This window comes from Microcaecilia unicolor, chromosome 5, assembly GCF_901765095.1.
Source record: "Microcaecilia unicolor chromosome 5, aMicUni1.1, whole genome shotgun sequence".
In the NCBI taxonomy this organism is placed as follows: Eukaryota; Metazoa; Chordata; class Amphibia; order Gymnophiona; family Siphonopidae; genus Microcaecilia; species Microcaecilia unicolor.
In genome coordinates this window covers 200427630-200452356 of record NC_044035.1, presented here as the reverse complement: position 1 = coordinate 200452356, position 24727 = coordinate 200427630, and the positions used below count along the sequence as shown (strand labels likewise).

General features: G+C 41.5%; 1 protein-coding gene across 1 annotated transcript in view; it reads right to left on the bottom strand.

Moving 5' to 3' along the window:
• Positions 1-13881: 13881 nt before the first annotated feature.
• Positions 13882-24727, bottom strand: part of NUDT21 (nudix hydrolase 21) — a 268670-nt gene continuing 257824 nt past the window's right edge. Inside the window, exon 7 of the mRNA XM_030203704.1 lies at positions 13882-14775. Within this exon, the coding sequence (XP_030059564.1) occupies positions 14754-14775 (22 nt within the window). The 3' untranslated portion in view covers positions 13882-14753. The remainder of the gene's footprint in view (positions 14776-24727) is intronic.

Here is a 24727-nt window from a genome sequence, read left to right as displayed (position 1 = left end):
AGACCCAAATTTTGTGCAGCGCAAGTATTACAAGATCTGTACAGGCCCGATTTACGTTAGACCCTTTCAGGTTGAGGCGCTACCTGCTACAACTATCAAGCTACAGGACCACACTTCTTGGGTCCACTTGAAAGATGTACGGGTTTGCCCTACCATAGAACCAGATGTTTCCAGCCCAGCTACCACAGAACCATCCACTTCTCTCACCAGACCAACAGTTTCCACCTTTACTTCTCCTTCACCCACCAACACCAGTACCAGATCATCATGAAAATCCAGAATCTCTACCTACATTGTCTTACATTATCCCTTTTGACAACTTCACTAGGTCTATTTCCCGTTCCACAGACATCCCCACATTGCCAGCTGGAACTTCCAAATTGGAAACATTCTCCACAGATAATTCCGTATTACCTGTCTCAAATTCCACGCTCAGTTCTCTCCCCACTAACAATTACACTGTACTTCGCCCTAACTTTTCTTCTCCTGATAGTAACACAGCAACTACTACCTTTTCTACTGAGAACCCTACCCTATCTGAACTTTCCTCTACTTCTCCTAAGCCTTCTGCTTTGGCTGATATTTCTCTACTTTCCATTATAAGCTCTACCGTAACCAATACGGTATCTGAACTCCCCACTCCAGCTCTCTCCTGACAATTCCACTCTGGCTAAAGGGTCACCCAGTGGGGCCCATTCCCGAATTGACTGATTGGGAAATTGTGGCTGAAATTCTTTCCATCCTTTGCTTTACATTCTCTATAATCTTTGCCCTTAATTGGTTTCTATACTTTCACCAAAGGATACGATATTATCTAAGTCATTTGACCTAGCAAGCCTCGTATCCCTTTCATGGGTCTGGCTCAGCTCTGAGCTAGACATTTTGTTTTCCTGTGTCAACCATTACTTGATGCAGTAGAAAGTTCTGCAGCTACTTAGTAGAACACATAGGATTGCTGAGTGTTAAGAGATGCTAACTGATATGTAACCAATATATTTGCAAAGAAAATATGTATTTTAATCAGCTTATGGTAGAGAAATTTTAAGAGCATAGCAAACATATATAATTTTTTATGCATTATCCTATATAATAATTCTCACCTCCAACAGGATGTGCCTGGGACCGTGCCTGCCGGAAGTGGTCTGCTAGGCAGGCACGCACTGACCTCAGTGACATCGGTGACAGACAATTTGGCAAAGCAAAACAATCTGAGTGCTGGCCATTAGGACACAGGGTTGATAGGAGAGTTTTAAAAGACTGAAGGAAACGAAAGTGTTAAATGGGGGGAGGGGGGAGTTCTGAACGACTGAAAGACATGAACATTTGGGAAAGGAAAACAATCTGAATGCTGGCCATTAGGACACAGGGTAGATAGGAGAGTTTTAAAAGACTGAAGGAAACGAAAGTGTTAAACTGGAGAAGTGGGGGGGGGGGGGGAGTTGTGAATGACTGAAAGACATGCAAATTTGGGACAGGAAAACAATTTCAATGCTGGCCATTAGCACACAGGGTACATAGGAGAGTTTTAAAAGACTGAAGGAACCAAAAGTGTTCGGGGGGGGGGGGGCAAGTTCTGAATGAATGAAAGAAATGAAAATTTACGAGAGGAACACAATCTGAATGTCAGGCATTGTACACAGGGTAGATAGGACACTTTTTTTAAAACATGAAGGACGTGAAAGTATTACATCTTGGGGGAGGGGTGAGGAGGAAAGTGGTGGGGTATCCGGATACTGGGCGTTAGGGCCACAGGGGTACATAGACTTTTGAAAGCCTTAAGGAACCCAAAGTGTGGGAAGGAGGAGGAAAAGGAGGGGAGGGAACGGGGTGAGGGGCATCAGGGAGGGGGCCCTGTCACACACTCTCATTCTCACACACACACTGTCACACACCCACACATTCACTCTCGCTCTCTCTTTCAAACATACACACTCCCAGGAAAACCTTGCTAGCGCCGTTTCATTCGTTCCAGAAACGGGCCTTTTTTACTAGTCATATATAATCATGCTTGTAGGTTTGTAGAAATAGCTTTAATATAATAGATTTAAATGGATGAACACATTTGTGTAACTAACCACAGATTTGAAAGAGTTTCAAGAGGGGTTACATCTAGGCTTAGAAACAGGCCACAGTTTGGGTTGTGTAAAGGGAACACCATATTTCCCACTATTATGCATATGTTAGCACCTATGCATATAACTTCTGTGTTTTTTTTCATGCACTCTGCACAGTACAGGTTCACTCAAGTTCTCAAAGGCCAATACCCTCCCATACATGGTAGTCTAACTCCTTCTGGAATAGATGGTAGTAATCTAGATGTTCTTTTTTTATGCTGCCCCCGCTGCAGGGACAGCAAGAGGGGAGCTGTATAAATATGGTACAAGCCTGAGGCCTACTACGCAGCTGTCTTATCCACAAGGTGGGTGAGCCCTTAGGTCCCGCAAGGCCCAGAAGGACCTCGGAGGACAGCCGTGCAACCCCAAGTCTTCACCCGCGGCGACCGCCGTTCACCAAGGGTTGAGCCCCCAGCTGCAGGCGGTCAGCGGGACTTCAGGAACCGCAGGGTTGATGGACTGACCTGGCTGGAACCGGGAGAGAAGCGGGCAGGTGGAAAAGAAATGTCCACAAACTGGCAGCAGATCAGGGCAGACAGTAATTGCGAAGTCGGAGTCAGGCAAGAGGTCAAGGCAGGCGGCTAGTAGAGGGGTCAAAGTCAGGCTAGAGGTCTAGGCAGGCAGCTAGGCAGGGATAACCAGGAAACAGTCCAAAATCCAGAAACAGCAATACCAGGGAAACGACGAAACACAGGAACCACGGAGAATGGCCTCGGGAACAGAACCTGAAGCAAAGTGCTAGCTCAGTTCCCTTCCGTAAATACAATACAATATCAGCCGCCCCGCCCCCGTAGGTAAAGCCGACCAATCCGGCCCTGGGTATCGGCAGAGCCCCTCTGATTGGCTCTGTCCGATTTCCCAGGCGGGACCACCAACTTGGCCTCCCAATCCGGCGCCTCAGAGGCGGAGCTCCGGGCCCTCCCGCCCGGGAAGGAAGAAGACGCCGACCATCGCGCCTCACCCACAGCCGGCGACCGAGAGACCGGCGGCCGCAGTCGCCAGCCTTGGTCCCGTCCGGAACGGCCATCACTGCGGCGGGCCCCGGATCCCCGCAGAGGCCTCCGGGCCGCTACCCCTCGCCGCGGAGGACGCTGGCTCCTGCCCCCCGCGGCGGAGGAGCAGGTAGGAACGCGGGACGCGACAGCAGCCTGGGACCTGCTGGAAGAGCTTGGCCAGCCCAAGGGTTGCTGGGTAAGACAGGCCAAGGGAAGAATTGGTTTTAAAAGTACATTTTCTAAGCTGACTTTAGTTTGATAGATGGAAATAGATTCTGACCACATAACAGGTGCATGAAAAAAGGAGAAGTGAAAGAACATTGTGGCTAGAAGACTGGCCATCTGCCGGAAAAAGGTGGAGGGTAAAAGAAAAAAGTGTGTCATCCGGCCACCTGGGCTACTTACGTAGGAATAGTTTTTTTTTTAGAACTCCAACAGAACCTAATGGAAGAAAAGGGTATAAATATGGTTGACATTTGGTATGTAGGGGGAGACTTAGAGACTGTGTCATCTCTGTCATCTGTGTCAAAGACCTCTTCATAAGAATACCTTGCTCAATTTCTATGCATATGTAACCTGATTTGGGTAAGTAATAAACTCTCTAACTAAACTTGTCTATGATCTTCCTTATTTCTTACCTATGGGGAATTGGTTAAGTTGATGCAGACAGTAAAAAGATCAACTAGAATACAATGACAAGCCTTCTGGGTCTGACTGGGGAAATGTTTATCCCTGGACAGACCCCTGGCAGAGTTATCTGGTCCATGGTTATTTATTTTAGATTGGAAGTTAGTGGGTTCAATGATTGGAGTCAGATGGGGTTACTAACAGGCTTCCCCACATAAGCCTAAATTTAGGGGACCTAGGAATCCTCCATTTATTTCAGTATGCCTCTTCATCTTCAAGTTCAGGCTGCTCAGTGGACCACGTATACTTGTGAGCGTGCTTGTGGTCCTAAACCTTATGATATTTTTCTTTCTGTTATTTCTCAACCTCTTCCCCCTCCTAGTGCTTCTTCCTGTACTCAGACTTTCATTGGTGCTTCTCTTAATGTGTCTTCCTGTTATGCCAGACACAGTTCTCCTGTGGTTGTTAATTAGTTTCCACAATTTTTAAAACTTCTTTTGGTTCAGCCCAAGGGGATGTAGTCTGCTTGTCAATGCCTGATAAATAGCGGTATATTGGAGAGTAAGGGCACCATGTAGTAGTAAATTAGTCTAGAGTGGATCTGCTTGCAAGGGGGAGGAGGTACTGGGTGGGGGGCTGGAGGGGTTGAGTGTGATGTATATGGCTAAAGCCTGGCAGTGCTCTAGAGCTTTAATGTTTCATTTTCTGATATTTGTGATAAGCACTATCTTACCTAATGAAGTATTCAAGTGTATGATATTAGGAACATGAGTCATTTAAAACCTAATGTTAACATGGGCCAAGGAATCGTTAAGAGGGGGAGGGGGGAGAAAAATGGGGACGAAAAGTGTTTGGCGAAGTTGAATATGTTGCAAGAATGCTGTTTTGTATATCAAGCAATGCTATATGCATATTCTACACTACTTTGTATTGTGATAATCGTTAATAAAACAGTTTAAACATAAAACTTCTTTTGGTTATCTTTCCTCTAACTATTCTGTCTGTAAAACTCCTCATATATCTCTTTGGTTTGATACCTCCTTTAACTCTCCTGCTCCTAACTGTACTGAATTTTTTCTTAGGCGTATTAATCGTCCTCTATCTCCTTCTTCCATACATACCTCTTTCTCCTGTCTTGGTAGCTGATCCTCTCATTTCGGCTCCTCTCTGTATTTCCTTGGCTGGTACAGGTCAACACTTAGGTCAGGTATTGTCTTGTGTGACAACTATTGCTTTTAATTCTTCTCATGCTATTTTTCCTTTATGGATATTTTCTGGCAATGTTCAACTCAGTTATACCCATATATTCCTAGGAATGCTTCTGGTATCTGTACACCTGTGCACTTGTTTTCCCCTGTTGCTGTTTTTCCTGTTTCTGATTTTCCTTTTCTTTCTAGGCAAACTAAGAGGTCTATTTTGCTTCTTCTGAAACTTCTATTCCTGCTGAATTTCATTTGTTTTCTAGCACTGAAGTTACTGCTGCTGCTTCTTTCTTTACTCCTGGCCTGCAGGCAGCTACAAATGCTAAGTGGCTTCAGAAAATTCGATATGACATGTTGAAATGTATTAATTTAACAACTGAAGGCCTTAATGCTATTTCAGAAGAATTAGCTGCTACTACTCAAATGACTTTACAGAACCGTATAGCCCTTGACTACCTCCTAGCTAGTCAAGGGGGTGTTTGTGTTCTTTTTAATTCTACTTGTTGTACTTATATTCCTTCCCATTCCTCTGCTGAAGGTAATCTTACTAAAATAATTGCTGAACTTCGTCATTTAGAATACAGTTTGCAAACCTCTGCGCATCCTGTTGATTTTTCTGCTGATGCTTGGTTTTCAGGTTTGTTCTCTTGGTGGTCTTCCTTAGGGGGATTATTTTTGCCACACTTGGTTTTCTTATTTTGTTGCTCTGTCTCTTGTTTGTTTCCATATGCAAGAAATATGCCACCAGAGTTTTAACTGTTCATGCTCCCACTCCTGATGCCATCCCCTTGCTTCATGCTTTCCCTTAGCTATATCATTCTCTCCTGCACCCTATTTTTGTCCCCTTAAATTTTGTTTTTTTTAATCCTTACTTTTTTTTTAGCACAATCATCCCTTGTGAGCTCTTCTCGCTGTGGCTCTTCCACTATGGGCTCTGAAGAACCCAGTCCTCCTCTCCTGTCTTCCACCTCGGTGTGTGCTCCGAGTGTGTGAAAGGCTTCATGCTCCTCGCTATTCAGCCTTTCAAGAGGGAAATGTAGATTCCTTCCTATGTTAGGCCTGTACTGTGGCTCAGTTTGGTTCTCACAAGTTGGCCTAACAGGTTAGCATCTTGCTTTCTCAGGAGCTGAGAACAGACACTTCAGGGATACACATTTTTCTGACTTTGCTGGAGCTGAGACTAGGCCTTTCATATAAACTGGATATAATGATGCAACCTTGGGATTTGCTGAACAACAGACTAAGGACACAGTGAGCCTAGAATGTTTCAGTTTTTGGGTGAGGGAACACAAGGGTACTGTTGTATGTATTTTTTGCTCTCTAACTGCACGCAGAACTGATAAGTAATTAGACAATGAGGCATATTTTCAAAGCATTTAGCCTTCCAAAGTTCCATAGGTTCTAGAAATAGCCAGAACTAGAAGTTGAGACCCCTGACGCAAGTGTTCTGCCCGTGTCAGATTTCTCAATAAAGTACTGGATGCCAACCCATTCTTGGAGGTTTTCACACAGACAGCATCTGGCAGGATTGAACAAATGCTCAGTGGTGGCTGGCAATTTACTTAGACTGTCTGAACATTCCTGCTCATATATTGTGAACACACACTTTGACCCCTGAGGCAGGCACTTGTGCGCCAAAACACGGCCCGTGTCAAGTCTTTTTCACAATAAAGGACTGCCATTGTCTCTTTCTTGAAGGCCCAGTGTTGCTTTTTCTTGTTTATATTGTATGCTGTATTACCCTCTCTTTTGTGACTCCAGTATTGTACATAATATTCTAAATGAGGTCTCACCAGTGGTAAATAATAAATCTTACTCAACAGAGGAATAGCTTCAGAAGATAACATACGTCAAATATCTTTGGAAAGATCCACTGGTAGTATACCAAGGGGGTCTTGGGAAATACAATATTTGGAGTGGAACGTCTTTACAAACTCAACAGCCACAACAGTAAAGTTATAGGAACAAAGTGGAGTGGAGGACTGATATGTAAGACATCTAATAAATCCTTAAAAACAACATAAAAATATAAAATACATAAGCCAATTCTCAAATAGCAATGACAATGAAACATAAATGGTGCAAAACATTGCATGAGGTGATTGCAAACATTCAATAAATCATTAAAAACTCTCCAAAAAACAGAATAAAATAAAAAAGCCAATTGTGAAAATAGAGGCACAAATGGTGTATATACAACATTCCTCTGAGGACAAATAATACACAAAATCATCTTTTTCCTCAGTAGAATGTTGTGCATACACCATTTGTGCTGCTATTTTCATAATCGGCTTATGTATTTTATGCTGTTTTTTTTGAGTTTTGAATGATTTATCGAATGTTTTGAATAGTATCAACTTATCAACTCATGCGATGTTTTTGCACCATTTATGTTTTATTGTCATTGCTATTTGACAATTGGCTTATATATTTTATGCTGTTCTTAAGGAATTATTAGATATCTTACATAGTTATCATACTTAAAAAGGGTTCTTACATTGTTATTTATTGCTTTCAGTGTCCCCTTGCTCCAAGGACATCATCTGCATCACTGGAACACATCCAAGATGGCTGCTGGAACACATGGAGGGGCATAATTGAACGTGAACGTCCATCTCAATGGACGTCTATCTCCGAGAACGGGTACATGAAGGGGTGGGACAAACCGTAGTTTCGAAAAAAATGGGTGTCCATCTTTTTACCGATAATACGGTTTGTGCCAGCCAAATGCATCGGATTTGTGCGGATTTGAGCTGGGCGGTTTCGTTTTTCAGCGATAATGGAAAATGAAGGCGCCCAGCTCGAAAACGAACAACTCCAAGGCATTGGGTCGTGGGAAGGGCCAGGATTCGTAGTGCACTGGTCCTCACATGCCAGGACACCAATCGGGCACCCTAGGGGACACTTTTACAAATTAACAAACAGTAAAAGAGCTCCCAGGTGCATAGCACCCTTCCCTTGTGTGCTGAGCCCCCCAAAACCCACAAGTCTACACCATTACCATAGCCCTAAGGGGTGAAGGGGGGCACCTACATGTGGGTACAGTGGGTTTTGGAGGGCTCAGCATTAACCAGCACAAGTGTAACAGATGGGGGGGGGGGGGATGGGCCTGGGTCTGCCTGCCTGAAGTCCACTGCACCCACTAACAACTGCTCCAGGGACCTGCATCCTGCTGTGATGGAGCTGGGTATGACATTTGAGGCTGGCATATAGGCTGGGAAAAAAGATTTTAAAGTTTTTTTTTTTTGGTGGGAGGGGGTTAGTGACCACTGGGGGAGTCAGGGGAGGTCATCCCTGATTCCCTCCGATGGTCATCTGGTCATTTAGGGCACTTTTTTGGGACTTTGTGAAAAAAAAGGGTCTAAAAAAAGTGACCTAAATTCTCGCTAAAAACGGCCCATTTCTGTTCGGCCAATAACCACGCCCCAGTCCCGCCTTCACCACGCCTCCGACACAGCCCAGTCAACTTTGGCCACTTCCGCAACGGAGTGCAGTTGAAGACGCCCAAAATCGGCTTTCGATTATACCGATTTGGCCGCCCACAGGAGAAAGTACATAAGTAATGCCATACTGGGAAAAGACCAAGGGTCCATCGAGCCCAGCATCCTGTCCACGACAGAGGCCAATCCAGGCCAAGGGCACCTGGCAAGCTTCCCAACGTACAAACATTCTATACATGTTATTCCCGGAATTGTGGATTTTTCCCATATAGTAGCGGTTTATGGACTTGACCTTTAGGAAACCGTCCAACCCCTTTTTAAACTCTGCTAAGCTAACCGCCTTCACCACTTTCTCCGGCAACGAATTCCAGAGTTTAATTATACGTTGGGTGAAGAAACATTTTCTCCGATTTGTTTTAAATTTAATACACTGTAGTTTCATCACATGCCCCCTAGTCCTAGTATTTTTGGAAAGCGTGAACAGACGCTTCACATCCACCTGTTCCACTCCACTCATTATTTTATATATCTCCATCATGTCTCCCCTCAGCCGTCTCTTCTCCAAGCTGAATAGCTCTAACCTCCTTAATCTTTCTTCATAGGGAAGTCGTCCCATCCCCGCTATCATTTTAGTTGCCCTTCGCTGCACCTTTTCCAATTTGGGTCGAAATATGGGTGTCTTTCTCTTTCGAAAATAAGCTGGATAGCATTTCTTTTTTACTTTAAAATATGTTTTAAGCAAGGAATAGGTTTCCCGGATATATTTCTATATAATCAAGCGTGCTTACTCAGGCATGTGAGGGATTGGTTTCACGCAACACACTACTAACACACCTACAACGTTTGAACGTGCTTTTTTTTGCCTCACACGATGCGATTGCCCTTTTCCATCTGCCAAGTAATAAGGTACCCTCTAACTTCAAACAGAGCATACTGCTTCAACCCCTCCGAGCGACGTGGCAATGGTGGGTCGGTCAATTGGGGGGGGGGGGGGGGTCACCTGACTGTCTCAGATCAAATCCCGGTAGTGGGTAATGCAATATTTGAACCCGGAAACGATAATCCAATATTTGGAGGCTGGGGGAGGCAGGGGGTAACGAAGTTGGAACATTTTCTGTAAGAGAACGGAACATTACTATCATATGAAGCCCTACAAGGCAAGATAGGGTCAGACGGGGGAAACAGGTTTGCATACATACAAATTAAACACTACCTTCAGACGTTGGATCAGACCGCCTTGGGAGGTCATCTGGGTGAAAGGCTACGGGGGTTTTTCACTGACCTAGCACTAGAGAGACACGCGATCTCTGACTTATATGGAGCCCTAGTCTGATGTAGGCTGACTCGGCAATATGAGGGTATCAAACTCAAATGGGAACAAGACCTTGGTACTTCACTAGCATCTTGGGATGTGGCGGCAACGCTGAGGGGTATCAGGCAGTTAGTCACAGATGAGAGATTGAGAGAATGTGGATACAGGATACTCTTACGGGGGTATATGACCAAATCACAGCTGGCTCACATACTGGACAAGGAGAGCGCTAATTGTTCTAAATGTGACGGGGGCCCAGGCTCTTTTTAGCACGCAATACGGCAATGCCCTAAGGTGCGAGCATTCTGGCAGCGAGTTCGAGGATTTTTGATAAGATTGGGCAATAAAATTCAAGGAAATGAAAGGCAATTCATGTTAGATCAACCTAGGGCCTTTGCCCCCTTAAAGACACCCGCAGCTCTTTTGTGTAGGAAGCTGAGTTTGGTAGCTCGTAAATGCATTATGCAATATTGGACCTCCATGGAGGCGCCTGCTTACTGGCACTGGAGAAATCAGGTCCACCTCTTGGCTTCATGGGAAGCTCGAGATGCAAAAAAAGTCTGCTAAACGCAGAAAACAATTTCTTCAGGTGTGGGCCCCATATCTACAAATGCTGAGTCCTAGGGGACGAAGCCTGCTTATTAACACCTGTTTAGTACTGAAGTGATTTGTCAGAGGCTCCCGAGGATACTCCTAATTAGGCTTGGTTTGCTAAGGGAGGGTGGGAAGGGAGGAGGAGGTAAGGGGGAAATAAAGTTAATGGTTGTATTGAAATGTGGGTTGAGACATTATGATGTTTATAATATTTTTTGTACCATAACTTGATCAAACGGAAGACAGAAGGTGTTTATATCTGTCAGCAAGCACTGTTAGGCAAAAACATTACAATATTCTTGCTAGCTGATCGTAAAAGTTTGATAAGATTTCAATGCACGGTCATATAATAAATATGTTTTTACCAGAGATTATGTCTCTCGTAGTCGGGCCATAAGAAACAAGGCCCTTTGAGATATTATTCCGTAATGCAATATGTCTTATGTATTATGTTCTATGTTATGCTGTTGACTATTCTTTATAAATGAAAATTTTAATAAACAGATTTAAATATAAAATATGTTTTAAGCAGCGTTTTTTTGGATATAAATTAAGTGTTTTGAGAGGGGCATAACGTATTGATGCTTTATCCATCATCGTTGGTAATTTTTGGACTGACCCCAAATATCACCTATTATTTTTCATTTTTAAATGCGTCTTGTTTGTATTTCATGCAGCGTTTTTTTTTTAATAAAAATGATCTTTCTGAAATCAGCATAACACAAAGATGCATACTCTCCTCATCATATTTTGGTTTTGATGATAGAATTGTCATTTTCTGTTTGTATTTGATTTAAGGGCATATTGTTTGATTTTTTGAGAATATTTTTTGGATCTTCAAAGAGGTTTAATTACTATAGGTTTGGTTTTTGAGCAGATTTTGCCTTTTTGAAGGAGTTTCATTTGTGATTGATCCCTGTCACTTACATTGTATATAACATTGTTTGAATTTCAAGATAGTGGATTTCATCCACGAGAGGAAGGTGAAGTGCTGCTGCTCCGCTCTACATAACTTGCTGTCTTGGAACTGCTGACTGTGAGTAATTAATTTAAGGCTTCAGATTACAATGAGAGAGAGGATTTTTACAGAGGACTTCAGGCTTAAGTTTTTGATGTTCATCTCTTTTAGGCAGCTTTTGATGAGCACTGGCCAGCTAGGGAAGCACTGTTTTCCCCCCCCCTTTGATGGGTAGGCTTTTTATGATGGATTTATACTTGCACACACTAGGGATGATGAATTGCTTAAATTATATTGTCTTTTTTTCAATGTAAGTACAATGTTTTACACCTTACATTTACTGGTCATTATTTATTATGATTTTATTTAATATTGTTTACTGATATTTAAAGTTCACTAATCATGATGCATGTAATTTGTTTATAGAATGTGTTGACCTTTTATATGATGTTGATTTACAATTTTTTAAATTGTTTACGGGTCCCATTTACTAAGGTGCGTTAGCGTTTTTACAAGCCTACAATTAGCGCACGCGCTGTGTAGTCACCTACAAAGATACTGTAGGCTTGTACATGGTTAACGCACGTTAAAAATGCTAACACGCCTATAACGCGGCTTAGAAAACAGGGTCCTACATGTTTGATTTTTATGTATGTCAATGCATACATTTTAATATGCTTATATTTTGAATATTGTATATGTTTTATCCAACAGTCTATTTATAAATCCTTGAAGCAGCCTTTTTAAGTGTAACATGGCCATGTCAGTTCTTTTCAATGAAGTATTCTTTGGACTTTTGGTCAACAGAGCATTGGCCAGTTAGAGGGGAAGTCATCACCTTAAGTTTCGTTATTTGTCCCTTAATGTGATTTAAATGGCCCTAATTTTATTAGGATTTATTTACAGTCTTTTTGAAGGAATTCACTCAAGGCAGTGTACAGTTCTTACTGTACACCACCTTGAGTGAATTCCTTCAAAAAGACAGTAAATAGATCAAACATGAGCAATAGGCTATTAAAGCAGTAAAAATATTCAAGTAACAATACAAAGTATGGCATGGTATACTACTTACAATGTCAACACAATACATAATAGAACATTTTAATTGATAGTGAAGGGTAAAGCAAAGATGGAACATATAGACAGGTAAGAGGAGTTAGAAAGTAAAGTGACTGATTTTAGAAAGTTGCACATGATGACCTCATGTGCAACTTTCTATAAATCAGTCACCTATCTTAGCTAGGGTAGGCGTGGATAAACATGTCCTGCTGCAGTATGTCCAGCCCGAGTCACTCCTTGTGTGTGTGACACTAACAAGTTAGTTACTTCTTCCATTAAAGGCCTTGTTGAAGAGCCAAGCTTTCACCCGCTTCCTGAAATAGAGATAATCTTGTGTTAAGCGGAGCCTTTCAGGCAATGCATTTCAGAGGGTGGGGGCTACTGCGGAGAAGGCCTGCTTGTGGGTATCACATCGTGTAATGGCTTTTGGAGAGGGTGTGGTTAGTGATAGTCTTCAGGAGGACCTTAGTGTCCTTGGCTGTGTGTGGAGGATCATCCTATTTTTCAGGTACTCAGGGCCATTTCCTTTCAAGGCCTTGGAGATGAGTTTTAAATTTAGCCCTGTATTGTACAGCGCTGCGTAACCCTAGTAGCGCTCTAGAAATGTTAAGTAGTAGTAGTAGTAGCCAATGAAATTTTTGCAAAAATGGTGTGATGTGGTAATGTCGCTTGCAACCTTCTATGAGTCTTGCTGCTGCATTCTGAATCAACTGAAGCTGGTGCAGGCCCTTTGAAGTTAGACTAATGCTGCTTGATGAAAAGAAATGTGATATTTAAGTCATGCTAAGTGGTAATAAGATGCAAAACATGCACTTGTATGCTTTGTATCCCATTACTAGGCAAATCCCCTAAAAACAACTTTCGCTGTGTTAGGGTCCAAAAAGCACAATAATATAACCTCAGCTTTTTGCTAGTGTTTATTTCACCACCTAGGAGCATTGCTCGAGATTGCTGATAGGGACACCATTTTCAATGCGGTGCTAGATTCAGCAGCAATAAGTGTGCATTGCGCCTGCCTGTGGACCACCTATGATATGAAGGTAGCTCTTTGAGGGGGCAGGGGCTACATGGGAGGTAGGGGCTTGAACCTGAGGGGCTGGGCTGACCGAGAGCTGAACCCTGTGGCCCAATGGTCTCAGGCACACAGAATAATGCTGCTTGTGAGGTGTCTTGAAAGCAGTGTTATTCTTTTATCACGGGATTCAGTAGCCTATGGTACTGGGATCCTGCAGGTTGCTGAATCCAGCAGTAAATCAAGGTATGGTAAAAGGTGAACTTTTACCGCGCCTTGATGAATTTCCCCCTTAATTTCCAGTTGTTACATGTATTCCTAAACATTTTATGTAAGGCACTACACTGGCACTCAGAAGCTACATGCCAACATAAAGTGAGAGAATATTGGTATTTCTCTCTCAAACGCTGCATGGTAGTTTATAGATGAATGTAGAAATGATATTCAGTGAGAAACCAATAGTACCCATTGTAAGTAACAGGATATAGAGACAAAACACAAGTATTAGAAATGTAGTAGTAGTAAGCAAAACAGCAAAAAAATTTGAACACACTTACACCACAAAAAGTTATATTTCAAAAGTTCAGTTTATAACCATTCTGATGTACAAACTTATTGAGAAGGAGAAATGTTATGAGTAGACAATAACAAGATTATACAATAGTAGAAGACAGATCACGTACAATGATGCCAAATATTTCTGTAAACATGTTCAACAAAAATAAAATTTCACACTTCATTCTAGTTAAAGCAGCAGTACTACCAACATTACAAAAAGAATATAAAAAAATAAATCAAACTGCCTGTTCCATGGCTCTGTGTGTATACCCGATTTTTAATCTCAATTCTTTTTCTGTCCATATTTGGCTTTTAGTCAAGTTGCATATCTTTACTTATGTCCATGTCCCTTATTCTTAAAAACCTCCTCCCATAAAATCCTCTACACGCCAATAGAACCTGGTTCTGTTGGCAGAGATTGCTAATTATGATCACCACAGAATTATCCCACTTTCCTTAGAAGGGGAGATTTAAGAAAAAAGTTTTACTTCTACAAAATAAGTCAAGAAATGGGATCTAAATGATTGACTGAATAAAACATTTTGGTAGTACAACTGTTTTAAGAATTGAAATATGAACATAAAAAAAATCATTCCAACAGAACAGAAATGTATTTTTTAAATGTACTGTATAAGAAAAAGTGGAGATTAATATAAATGAAAAAAGTTTTAAAAGCACTAACATTCCTTATTTCACTATAAGGAACAGCTCTACAGGCTCATTCCGCTGCTCAGAGAGTAGAAAATTAAATTAGGCTTCAGGCTAAAATATCACAATTAAAAAAAAAAAAAAGTCTTCAGTTAACATTTTTCTCTACATCTTTAAGCTGTGCTCACAGAGACTGCTTTGTTTCCTCACATCCTCCTCCCGGAAGCATGGATTTCAGTTGTAAATAAAATTGAACCTAAATGAAAAAGAAAAAGAAATTATGAATACAAGTTGAAGTAAACTTTGGGCCCAATTCCTAAAGTTTTTTTCACCTTCACAGACATAATAGGAAAAAAATAAGTCTTAATAAAATCAAGCTTCCCTGCAAATATGAAATTTCCTCTACAACCTAGACACCAGTCAGGTCAGAACCTGCCCTAATTCTGCATGGTAGCATTTATGATGTGGGCCACATCAACCAAGGTTCCCCCCACCCACACACTTCGCACTGTTTATACCCCATCCAATTCCCTAATTGCTTAGGTTTTGACCCTATATTAAAGGATTGTAAGCTGTATTTAAAAAAAGCCCCTTCTGATATTTAAACTCCACAGTCAGTTTTGGATTCAAACAAAACCTGTGGCAAACATACACAGGAAACCCTCGAGCAAGGGTTTATACCCCATTCAGTTCCCTAATTACTTAGGTTTTGGCCTTGTATCCATGAATTATAAGCTGTATGACTTTGTATGTATGGAAGACTATTAAAAAAAAAAGCCTCTTATGATATTTTAACACTGCAGTCAGTTTTGTATTCAAACATCTGTGGAATTTAAATCTATACCGGAAAATTTAGCACCAAGGGTCACTGAATATGAGTCCCACAGCACTGGCAGCCATTTTGGTTTCTGCTATGAATAATCCCCTGGTTTTCTACTTGAACTTCAGACTTTCTGGCCTATCTACAAATAAGGATTTTTATTTTTGACAGCTGAAAACTTTTGCCAATTGACATTCTATTTATTGTTGCTGTAGGGCAGGGGTCTTCAAGAGCCATAAATCAGCCTGGTTTCTATCTCATACATACTGAAAGCCAGGCTAGGTTTTGGCCCTCGAGGACTGGACTTGAGGAGCCCTGCCCTTTAGCAACTATAAATAGAATTTCAACTGGCAAAATTTCTCAACTGTCAAAAAAATTCCTTATTCATAGAAAAGCCAGAAAATCTGAAGTTCAATTGCAAAATAAGGAGATTGATTTTTGCTATGTACAAAGCTGCTGCTAATGCTGTTGGGCCTGATCTTCAGTGACACTTATCTGGTGCTAAATTTTCATGTATACATTTAAATGCCACAGATGTTTGAAATCAAAACTGACTGCAATGTTTAAATATCATATAACAAGTCTTCCATACATACAAAGTCATACAGCTTACAATTTTTGGATACAGGGCCAAAACCTAATTAGGGAATTGAATGGGGTATAAACCCCTGATCGAGGGATTCCTGTGTATGTTTGTTTTTCTTTCATTCATAGCTGCCAAGGTCTGCCCAACTCCCTTGCTGTCACCAAATATTAGAGACAAACTCCTCTTACAACTCAGTGAACGTGTGTCAGCATGACAATGCTGTTCAGTACTTATACTATAACTAAGGGATCATTTTACTGAGCTGTATTAACACGTGCTTAACACAGCATAAATAGACTACTGTGGAATGTGTAAAAGCGTTCCAGTTTTAGCATGTGTGAGTGCTAACCGTGCAATAATTTTATTTTGTAATTGTTTTGAGAGGCCATGTCACACGTGGAGAGTGGGCATTCCTGCACTAACTGGTTAATGCACAGTTAATCTAAATATCACACTGAAGCTAGTAGAAAATCACTTTGTTCAAACAACCAATCAAAATAGAGGATATCAATATCGGTGTGGTATATTGTGATATCGGAGGAAAAGCCTCAAGCAGATGCTAGGACACTCCTTTGTCAATATAGATCAACTTTAGGGAGACCCACGCACTCATCACTGGCTAAAAAAAACCTCCTGTCTTTATTGTACATCAGGATTGAATGGAACCAGTTTTTCTAAATATACACAGAGGGGTATAATCGAACGAAAACGTCTATCTCCATGGGCGTTTATCTCCGAGAACGGGTCCGTGAAGGGGCGGACCGAACCGTATTTTCGCAAAAAATAGACGTCCATGTTTTATTCGACAATTTGTGAGCTGGGCGTTTTTGTTTTTCAGTGATAATGGAAAATGAAAGCGCCCAGCTCAAAAACAAATAAATCCAAGGCATTTGTTCGTGGGAGGGGCCAGGATTCGTAGTGCACTGGTCCCCCTCACATGCCAGGACACCAACCGGGCACCCTAGGGGGCACTTTTACAAAAACAAAAAAAAAAAGGTAAAAGAGCTCCCAGGTGCATAGCACTCTTCCCTTGTGTGTTAAGCCCCCCAAATCCCTCTCAAAACCCACTGCCCACAAGTCTACATCATTACTATAGCCCTAAGGGGTGAAGGGGGGCACCTACATGTGGGTACAGTGGGTTTGGGGGGTTGGACGACTAATAAGCATTAACATAGTAACATAGTAACATAGTAGATGACGGCAGAAAAAGACCTGCACGGTCCATCTAGTCTGCCCACGATAAACTCATATGTGTATACCTTACCCTGATTTGTACCTGTCTTTTCCAGGGCACAGCCGTATAAATCTGTGCAGCAGTATTTCCCATCTCCCAATCACCAGTCCCTCCTCCCATCACCGGCTCCGGCACAGACCCCGTATAAAAAGTCTGCCCTCCCCCATCCTAGCCTCTCAACCACCAACCCCTCTTCCCCCATTAAGCAGCACAATTGTAACAGGTGGGGGGGGGGGGGGGGGGGTTGGGCCTGGGTCCACCTGCCTGAAGTCCACTGCACCCCCTAACAACTGCTCCAGGGACCTGCAAACTGCTGCCAGGGAGGTGGGTATGACATTTGATGGTGAAAATAAAAAGTTGTGAAACATCATTTTTTGTGGTGGGAGGGGGTTAGTGACCACTGGGGGAGTCAGGGGAGGTCATCCCCGATTCCCTCTGGGGGTAATCTGGTCATTTAGGGCACTTTTTGGGGCCTTATTCGTGAAAAAACAGGGTCCAGGAAAAGTGCCCTAAATTCTAGCTACAAACGCATACTTTTTTTCCATTATCGGCGAAAGGCGCCCATCTCTGTTCAGGTGATAACCATGCCCCAGTCCCGCCTTCACCAAGCCTCCGACACGCCCCCGTCAACTTTGTATGCTTCCGCGATGGAGTGCAGTTGAAAACATCCAAGTTCGGCTTTCGATTATACCGCGTTATTCGTTTTTGTGAGATAAACGTCCATCTCCCGATTTAGGTCGGAACTTGGGCGTTTTTCTCGTTCGATTATAAGCAGGTTGGGGTTTCCCAATTGGTCCTTAAACATGTCTGCAAAAATATATAGGAATAGAAATATATTCAAAAAACACTTTTCTTTAATAAATGTCACAATTCTTCACTAACACATGAAGTCTGTTATTTCTAAACATAACAATTAATATTTTGTATATCAAATATTACAAAACTCTTCCCATGAAATGTCCATATGTCCATAAAGTGTTATATTCAAAATCCTCTATTGGAAATTTCTTACACTCACAAATCAGATGTTTTGTCCCATCATAACGTATTGAATTACTTCATATCATAATGGTCCTTCATCAGCTTTTGAAAAAAAATGGTTGAATAAATTTTTTCTTGATGGTATTCACAAATTTATTTCAATGACATATATGAAACAACGATTTGCAGCTCTACACAGTGCTGTGTTTCGCCGTTGGCATCCTCAGGAGCTGTTCATAATTTGCTGTATAGCGACATATTAAACCTGATTAATCCATTAAGTAATGGTTTTTCAATAGTTTCTCAATGACGGTAGCTGAAATCAAAATACAATATAACGATCTCATATGTCTTATCTACACATGAAATAATCATATTCATTTCATAATCATTGTCAAACTACTCACAGTATAACGATATTTATCATAATTTCTCACTGACACACATCTTCAGACAGGAGACCTATATTCGTAGGTTCATCCTGTATTCAATCAGTGAAAGCAAATGGCACATGCGCATCAGGTTATTAGCGATTGGTTAAATACTGTGTAAGGAATTAACCCTTCATCTAGCACCTAAATACTACTCCGTCCACCACTATTGTTTCTCCAATTGAATCAAATTAGATCAAGATCACTTTCAATTACATTATTTCAGACCATTCCACTTCCTTGTTAAGTCTGTATGGATGAACCATTTTCCAGGTGAAAATAATGCGTTGTTCTGTGATTAGCAATTTCTGACTTATGTTACCACCTCTACCTGTCATATCTATTTTAATTAAGATAGAAAATTTAAGGTCCATAAGTGTACACTTTTTATCCCACCAATGTTGGACTAATGGCGCTTCTAAATTTCCCCTCTTGATGTTACTTAGGTGTTCTCCTATTCTAATTTTTAATTTCCTCTTAGTTTGACCAACATACCATAATTGACAGGGGCACACTATAACATAGATTACCCCTTCAGTATTACAATCACCTGAACACTAATTGAAATGTTTTATTCCTTTGTCAATTATAGATTTTATCTCCTTCAATTGCTTGACTACAATAACAACATTTCATGCAAGGTTTAAATCCATATTGTGAGGAACTTTGTGTATTGTCACTGTATCTGGAAGCCGTAACTTTGGTTGATCTTTAAATACAGGATAGATTTGTAATACGTTCCAGTGACGTGTTATAGCTTGTCGTAATTGTATATTGTGTTTTGAATATGGTAAAACATATACTAGGGCTTGCTTCTCTTGTGTTAGTTTTGGATTTTGTAGCAACCATTCTCTATTGGCATAATGTGCTCGTTTATATGCCTGTTTAATTACTTTTTTTAGGATATTTCTCTGTATAAATCGCTGTTTCATAATTTCGGCATGTGCTTGAAAATTATGTTGCTCAGAACATAATCTTTTCACCCTAAGGAATTGTCCTGTGGGTATGCTTTCCCTTAATTTTTTTGGATGTTAACTAGTAAAATGTAACAGAGAATTTCTGTCTGTTTTCTGAACAACGATGTATGAAATTTATTATCTTGTATGTATATAGTTAAATCTAAAAAATTAATTGAGAATTGCTTTCCATATTGAATGTAATATTTTGATCACATCCTATACAATAATTCTCACCTCCAACGTTCTGTGCCTGGGACCGTAGCTCCCTAGGCTGGAGGTGGTCTGCTAGGCAGACATGCACTGACGTCAAGACAGCTGATTCCAAGGCAAGGGGAGGAGTAGGGAAAACACACGCAGCGTCTTTCCCTACTCCTCCCCCTGCCTTGGAATCATGTCACCCCCCGCGCTACGGCCCCCTCGACCCCCCCCTCCGCCGTTGTGTACTACCTGTGCTGACGGGGGACCCAAACCTCCGTCAGCCGAAGTGTTGTTGTGCCCTTCGCGTTCCTTCCTCATCTTCTCTGGAAGTTCCTCTGCGTGCGTCTGATGTCAGACGAAGAGAAGATGAGGAAGGAACGCAAAGGGCACAACAGCACTTCGGCTGACTAGGGTTTGGGTCCCCGTCAGCACAGGTAGTACACAACGTCGGGGGGGGGGGGGGAGGAATTGCCTGCCTAGGGCCCGTTTCCTTGCCTTCAGAAATGGGCCTTTTTTACTAGTTCATTAATATAATCCAACAATTCTGACAACTGAGATTCTGTGCCCTTCCATATTAATAAAACATCTATGAAACGTTTCCAAGTCAAAATATATTTAGCATATCGTGATGAATATATATATAATTCTTCATATTTAGCCATATAAAGGCAAGGTATAGTGGGGGCTACTGTAGCCCCCATAGCCACGCCTTTCACTTGTAAATACAATGTATCCTCATACCTAAATGTGTTATCAATGATTAAATCTAACATATCTCTAATCCATTGTTGGTGAGCTGTAGTCAGAGATGTTAATTTAATGTAATCAGATATGATATTTTTTGCCCCTTGTTGGGGTATGTTGGTGTAAAGAGCATTAACATCTAACGATGCCAAAATTATAGAAGAGTTGGAGGGAATTGAAATATGTTCCAAAATATCTATTAAATGTGTTGAGTCCCATATGTAAGATTTAATTCGGGGAACAAACCCTTGTAGATGATAATTAACATACTGAGACAACGGCTCAAACAATGATCCAATCCCTGAGACGATAAGACACCCAGGGAGATTTGTGGCAGATGTGTATTTTTGGGGTAAAGTAAATGACAGGAATTTTGGCATGTTCTCTATATAAACTCTTGGCTTCTTTAGGTGTAATTATCGCAACTGCCAAAGCTTGAGTTATTATAGTCGCTACTTGTTCTTGATATTCTATAAAAGGATCTCGTGTTAATTTTCTATAATATCTATGATCATCCAATTGTTTTGTAGCTTCCTGTTGGTAAGTTGTTTTATCCATAACCACTACGCCACCTCCTTTATCTGCTCTACTAATAATCAATGACGGATCATTCATTAATTGTGTTAAAGCTATACGTTGTTGTTTAGACTTATTATGTATTAATTTAATATTAGAATCCTGTTCTATTTCCTCCAAGTCCTTTAACACTAGCTGTTGAAATGTAGAAATAATAGGATCACACGGTTCCGGAGGGCACCATTTAGAGGGGTTTTTGTATTTGTCAGAAAATTGCTGAGCAGTTATTTGTTCTGTTTGATGATCTGCAAAAAATAATTTCAAACTTATTTTTCTAATAAGCCTCATTAGATCCACTCTGGTATTGAAAGGATCACCTCATTAGATCCACTCTGGTATTGAAAGGATCATGATGATTAGATGGTACAAATGATAACCCTAATTGTAGAATTTGTGTTTGAGCGGTAGTTAATTGTTTAGATGATATGTTATAAACCTTCATTAATGATTCCTGCTCTGTTTGTGCCCCCTGTTGCTTTTCATACTGTCTGGTGGATCTTGCCCTACGTTTTTTTCGTCGATTCTTAAAAAATCTGCTGGTAATTTATGTACTACATTCTCTTGTGCTTTTTTATTTTTATAATCATCCCCTGAAGAATCACTACATAATAACATAGTAGATGACGACAGAAAAAAAGACCTGCATGGTCCATCCAGTCTGCCCAACAAGACAACTCATGTGTGCTACTTTTTGTGTATACCCTACTTTGATTTGTACCTGTGCTCTTCAGGGCACAGACTATATAAGTCTGCCCAGCACTATCCTCGCCTCCCAATCACCGGCTCTGGCACAGACCTTATAAGTCTGCCCAGAACTATCCCTGCCTCCCAACTCCGGCTCTGGCACAGACCGTATACGTCTGCCCAGCACCGGCTCTGGCACAGACCGTATAAGTCTGCCCAGCACTATCCCCGCCTCCCTACCTCCAGCCCCGCCCTCTGCTATCCAATCTCGGTTAAGCTCCTGAGGATCCATTTCTTCTGAACAGGATTCCTTTATGTTTATCCCACGCATGTTTGAATTCCGTTACCGTTTTCATCTCCACCACCTCCCGGGGGAGGGCATTCCAAGCATCCACCACTCTCTCCGTTAAGAAATACTTCCTGACATTTTTCTTGAGTCTGCCCCCCTTCAATCTCATTTCATGTCCTCTCATTTATTAACACTAGATGTGTTAATAAATTTAACACGTGTTTTTTCTCCTAGTGTATCTTTGTCCCATTGATTTATCCATCCACCCATATAGTAACATAGTAGATGATGGCAGAAAAAGACCTGCACGGTCCATCCAGTCTGCCCAAGAAGACAACTCATGTGCTACTTTTTGTGTATACCCAACTTTGATTTGTACCTGTGCTCTTTAGGGCACAGACCGTATAAGTCTGCCCAGCACTATCCCCGCCTCCCAACCACCAGCCCCGCCTCCCACCACCAGCTCTGGCACAGACCGCATAAGTCTGCCCAGCACTATCCTACATAACCTTTTGTGTAATCATAAGAGTCCCTTTTATACTTATTAATTTTTTGTGTTCGTATTTGTTGTCGATATTTATCTAAATTAACTGTGTGTTCTCCCATGTTTTTAGAAAAAGCTTCTTCAGATGTGGATGTTTTTAAATTATCTATTTTATTTTGCAATTCTTGTTGTTGACTCTCCTTTATCTAATTTATCAATCGTAAGAAGCATTAGATCCAGGGAACATCTTGTAAGTATTGTGTTCCACTGTTCTACATATTCTGGATCGTCTAAAAATTTGGGTTCTTTATTTAAACGTAGTCCTCTAGGGACTCTTTGTGTATGACAGTGACTGGTGGGTGTAGACACATCCCTTTTGAGGTTTAAAAGGAAAGTGAGCAGACAGATGATGGGACACTACGCATGCGCCGGTGTCTCGCCCGGTTGAAAGTTGAGGCTGTGCTGTTCCCGCCACAGGTTAGCCAAGTACAAATCCAGTTATAATTCAATTGTGAGGATTTTTATATGATTTTTTGTTACATAGCAGTTTAGATAGAAGCATCCAATGTAGTCAGACACACCACCTTGACGTGCTATTAATTTTATATTACATTTGTTCTAGCACTGTTTGTTTGTTGTTACATTTGTACCCTGCGCTTTCCCACTCATGGCAGGCTCAATGCGGCTTACTTGGGGCAATGGAGGGTTAAGTGACTTGCCCAGAGTCACAAGGAGCTGCCTGTGCCTGAAGTGGGAATCAAACTCAGTTCCTCAGTTCCCCAGGACCAAAGTCCACCACCCTAACCACTAGGCTCCCTGAAGACGCCAACAAGCGAAACATGCCCGAATGTAGGGAACTGGAAATGACTTAAGATCTCGGATATTGAAGCTTGAACAGGGAACTGCTTGAGCATCACAGCCAGTTTAATACACATCAAAGACTACTCCCGACCACCATTACCATCAACCCACACTGAGATAAGTGCCATTAAGATTTGAGCAAAGTACAAATATCAGACAAGTAGGAGGAGGTAGGGGTGCTATGATGTAAAAAATGGGTGAATGAAGCAGTGGTTCACTGCGAGCAAGTCCAGCGGGATACACTCTGTCACTGAGCACTATTAGCATAAGAAAAAAGAAAAAAAATGAGGCACTACATTTGCACAATATAAGTTTTTTCTCAAATGGTTTAGGAAGTTTTCAGGTTTTTTTTAGTAGAGCGATTCAATAATAAAAGAAAAACTGAACGAGGATTTCTACCCGGTGAAAGCAATAACAGTTAAAATTTAATGCCAAGAAGTGTAGAGTGATGCACTTGGGGAGAGATTAGTAAGCTCAACTCAGGAGAGAGACCTTGGGGTGTTGGTGCCTGAGGATCTGAAGATGAAGAAACAATGCCACAAGGCGATGGCCATGGCCAGAAGGATGCTAGGCTGCATAGAGAGGGGTATAACCAGCAGAAGAAAGGAGGTGTTGATGCCCCTCTACAAGTCATCGGTGAGGCCCCACTTGGAGTATTGTGTTTAGTTTTGGAGGCCGTATCTTGCTAAAGATGTAAAAAGACTGGAAGCGGTGCAAAGAAAAGCTACAAAAATGGTATGGGATTTGTGTTGTAAACTGCACGAGAGACTGGCTGACCTGAACCATGTATACCTTGGAAGAAAGGAGAAACAGGGGTGACATGATACAGATGTTCAAATATTTGAAAGGTTTTAATCTGCAAACAAACCTTTTCCAGAGATTGGAAGGCGGTAGAACTAGAGGACATGAATTGAGGTTGAAGGGGGACAGACTCAGGAGTAATGTCAGGAAGGATTTTTTCACGGAGAGGGTGGTGGATATGTAGAATGCCCTCCCACAGGAGGTGGTGGAGATGAAAACGGTAATGGAATTCAAACATATGTAGGATAAACACAAAGGAATCCTGTTTTGAAGAAATGGATCTGCGGAATCTTAGCAGAGATTAGGTGGCGACGCTGGTAATTGGGAAACAAAACCGGTACTAGGCAAACTTCTACGGTGTACGCTGTTATCGTGACTGAATAGATATGGATGGGCTGGAGTGTAAATTTTAAGGGACTTCGACATTAACTTCAGAATTTTTAGTACAAGAAGAGTGCTGGGCAGACTTCTACGGTCTGTGTCCTGAGAATGGCAAGGACAAATCAAACTCGGGTATACATATAAAGTTTATCTTGATGGGCAGACTGGATGGACCATAC